The sequence below is a fragment of the Fringilla coelebs genome, assembly GCF_963513975.1.
Source record: "Fringilla coelebs genome assembly, chromosome: 6".
NCBI lineage: Eukaryota > Metazoa > Chordata > Aves > Passeriformes > Fringillidae > Fringilla > Fringilla coelebs.
In genome coordinates this window covers 49254626-49256783 of record NC_140034.1, presented here as the reverse complement: position 1 = coordinate 49256783, position 2158 = coordinate 49254626, and the positions used below count along the sequence as shown (strand labels likewise).

Below are 2158 nucleotides of genomic sequence, written 5' to 3'. Positions count from 1 at the left end.
TTCTTGTACTGAATATCCTATTGCCATGTGGCTTGGAGAGAGGGAATGTTGCTTCTCTTAATTTTGAAATTAAAATGCAGAATTTTCCTATTTATAATTGATTTCAAGTGTATATTATCTGCTACTCCTTTTAAAGGCAAAGTATTGCTTACTTTCAGAAATGTACAGTACAAAAAGGTATTCCTAAATGTTTTATTTTGGAAGTGTAAAGGCTTTTAAAATAAACAAAAGTAAATATTCAAATACATTTCATACTGCATGTGGTAGGAGTGGCTCCATACAACACAATATGGATGATGCAAATCCAGCAGTTAATTTCTTTGATACATACAGTATAATATAGAGACACTTCCAGATCTGATCTTGTGTCATTGCCTCACCCTTTTTTTATAATTTAAATCCAGCCTACTTCATTAATTATTAATATTTTATTTTGCTATATTGATTGTTCAAGTTAGGAAAAAAAACCACCAGTTAAAAACTACTGACTTGCAAACACTGCAAGACCCTAGAAAACCTGCAATCTCTGAGGATAAATATACATTTATTTTTTGAGAAAATGTGTCATTACCTGCAGTTGAATCAAGGCAGAATGATCGTGCGATTAAATAGTCTGAATTGAAATTTAAAGCTGCAGACCATGATTTTCCCTACTCCCAGTTCTGCTTGAAATCTCTCACACCTTTAAAAAAATATAATTAGCTTTAGATTTCCCCACAATAAATAACACCAGAACATACCTTGTGCTACCAACCTGAATTTTAAAAAAAAGTAAGAGGCCACCTCAGTGTTTTGAGTTCATGAGATCTTTCAGACACAAAGCCCTAACAGAGTTTCCCAGTCAGAAGGCATCAGGAAGGCTCCTCACTTATGGTAAACTTGGGCTTTAGCTTGACAGACCTTTTCCTAATTGTGCCTCTCGGGGACAGCGGCATGGTGTCCATGATGCTCTTGTCCTCCTCCAGCTGCCGGGCAGTGCACGAGGGCGTGGGCACCTTCACCGTGTTGCCGAATTTAGAGTAGTCCACCGAGTATCGCCCGTCCTCCTCCGCCACGATGGGCACAAACCTCTGGCCCCAGAGGATTTCGTCCGCCAGGTAGGAGGTTCTGGCCTGGGTGGTGATGCCGGTGGTCTCCACCACCCCTTCCAAGATGACGATGATCTCCAGGTCCTCGTGGTGGTGCAGGTTCATGGGGGAGATGTCGTAGAGGGGGCTGTTCTTGTCTATCACGTGGTAGATGATGAGCGGGGAGACGAGGAAGATGCTGTTGCCCCCCACGGGGTTCTCCATCTGGATGTCGATCTGGTTGAGGGGCACCACCTCGCCCTCCAGGCTGGCCGTCTTCTTCACCACCTGCATGCGGATGGTGGCACTGATGATCATGCTCTTGCGGAGGTCGCCCACCCGCAGCATGAAGCAGAGCCGGCCCTCCCGCAGGGCGATCACCGCGTGCTTGCTGAAGATGAGGGTCTCGGCCCGCCGGTGGGCCTGCGACGTCTTCATGAAGATGCAGCCCAGCATGATGGCGTTGATCACCAGCCCCACGATGTTCTGCACGATCAGCACCAGGATGGCGGCCGGGCACTCCTCCGTCACCATGCGCCCCCCGAAGCCGATGGTCACCTGCACCTCGATGGAGAAGAGGAAGGCGGAGGTGAAGGAGTGGATGCTGGTCACGCAGGGCACGAAGGCGGCCGCGGGCCCCGCCGCCCCCTCCGCGGGGTCCCGCTGCAGCCGGGTGCTGTGGTCCAGGTCGCCGTGCGCGAAGGCGATGAGCCACCAGACCATGCCGAAGAGCAGCCAGCTGCACAGGAAGGACATGGTGAAGATGAGCAGCGTGTGCGGCCACTTGAGGTCCACCAGGGTGGTGAAGACGTCCTGCAAGAAGCGCCCCTGCTCGCGGATGTTCTTGTGGGCCACATTGCAGGCGCCGTTCTTGCCCACGAAGCGCGCCCGCCTCTCCCGCGCGCGGTACCGGGCGTGATCGGGCACATCCTCGGCCAGCCGGGTCAGCACGTACTCCTCGGGGATGATCCCCTTCCTCGAGAGCATGGCTCCGCCGCCGCGCACAGCCCCGGCAGCCGGGGGGCGGAGGGGCCGTGCGGCGCCGCGGGCTCTGCGCGCCCCTGCGCGCTGCCGAGGGCTCTGCGCGCCCC

General features: G+C 52.6%; 1 protein-coding gene across 1 annotated transcript; it reads right to left on the bottom strand.

Moving 5' to 3' along the window:
- Positions 1-210: 210 nt before the first annotated feature.
- Positions 211-2158, bottom strand: KCNJ11 (potassium inwardly rectifying channel subfamily J member 11). The gene has a single exon (XM_084207870.1). The coding sequence runs from the start codon at positions 2052-2054 to the stop codon at positions 852-854; it is 1203 nt and encodes a 400-aa protein (XP_084063996.1). The 5' UTR covers positions 2055-2158; the 3' UTR covers positions 211-851.

Excerpts from the sequence above, each read along its gene's own strand:
- KCNJ11 (XM_084207870.1), bottom strand. The coding sequence starts at position 2,054 with ATGCTCTCGAGGAAGGGGATCATCCCCGAGGAGTACGTGCTGACCCGG.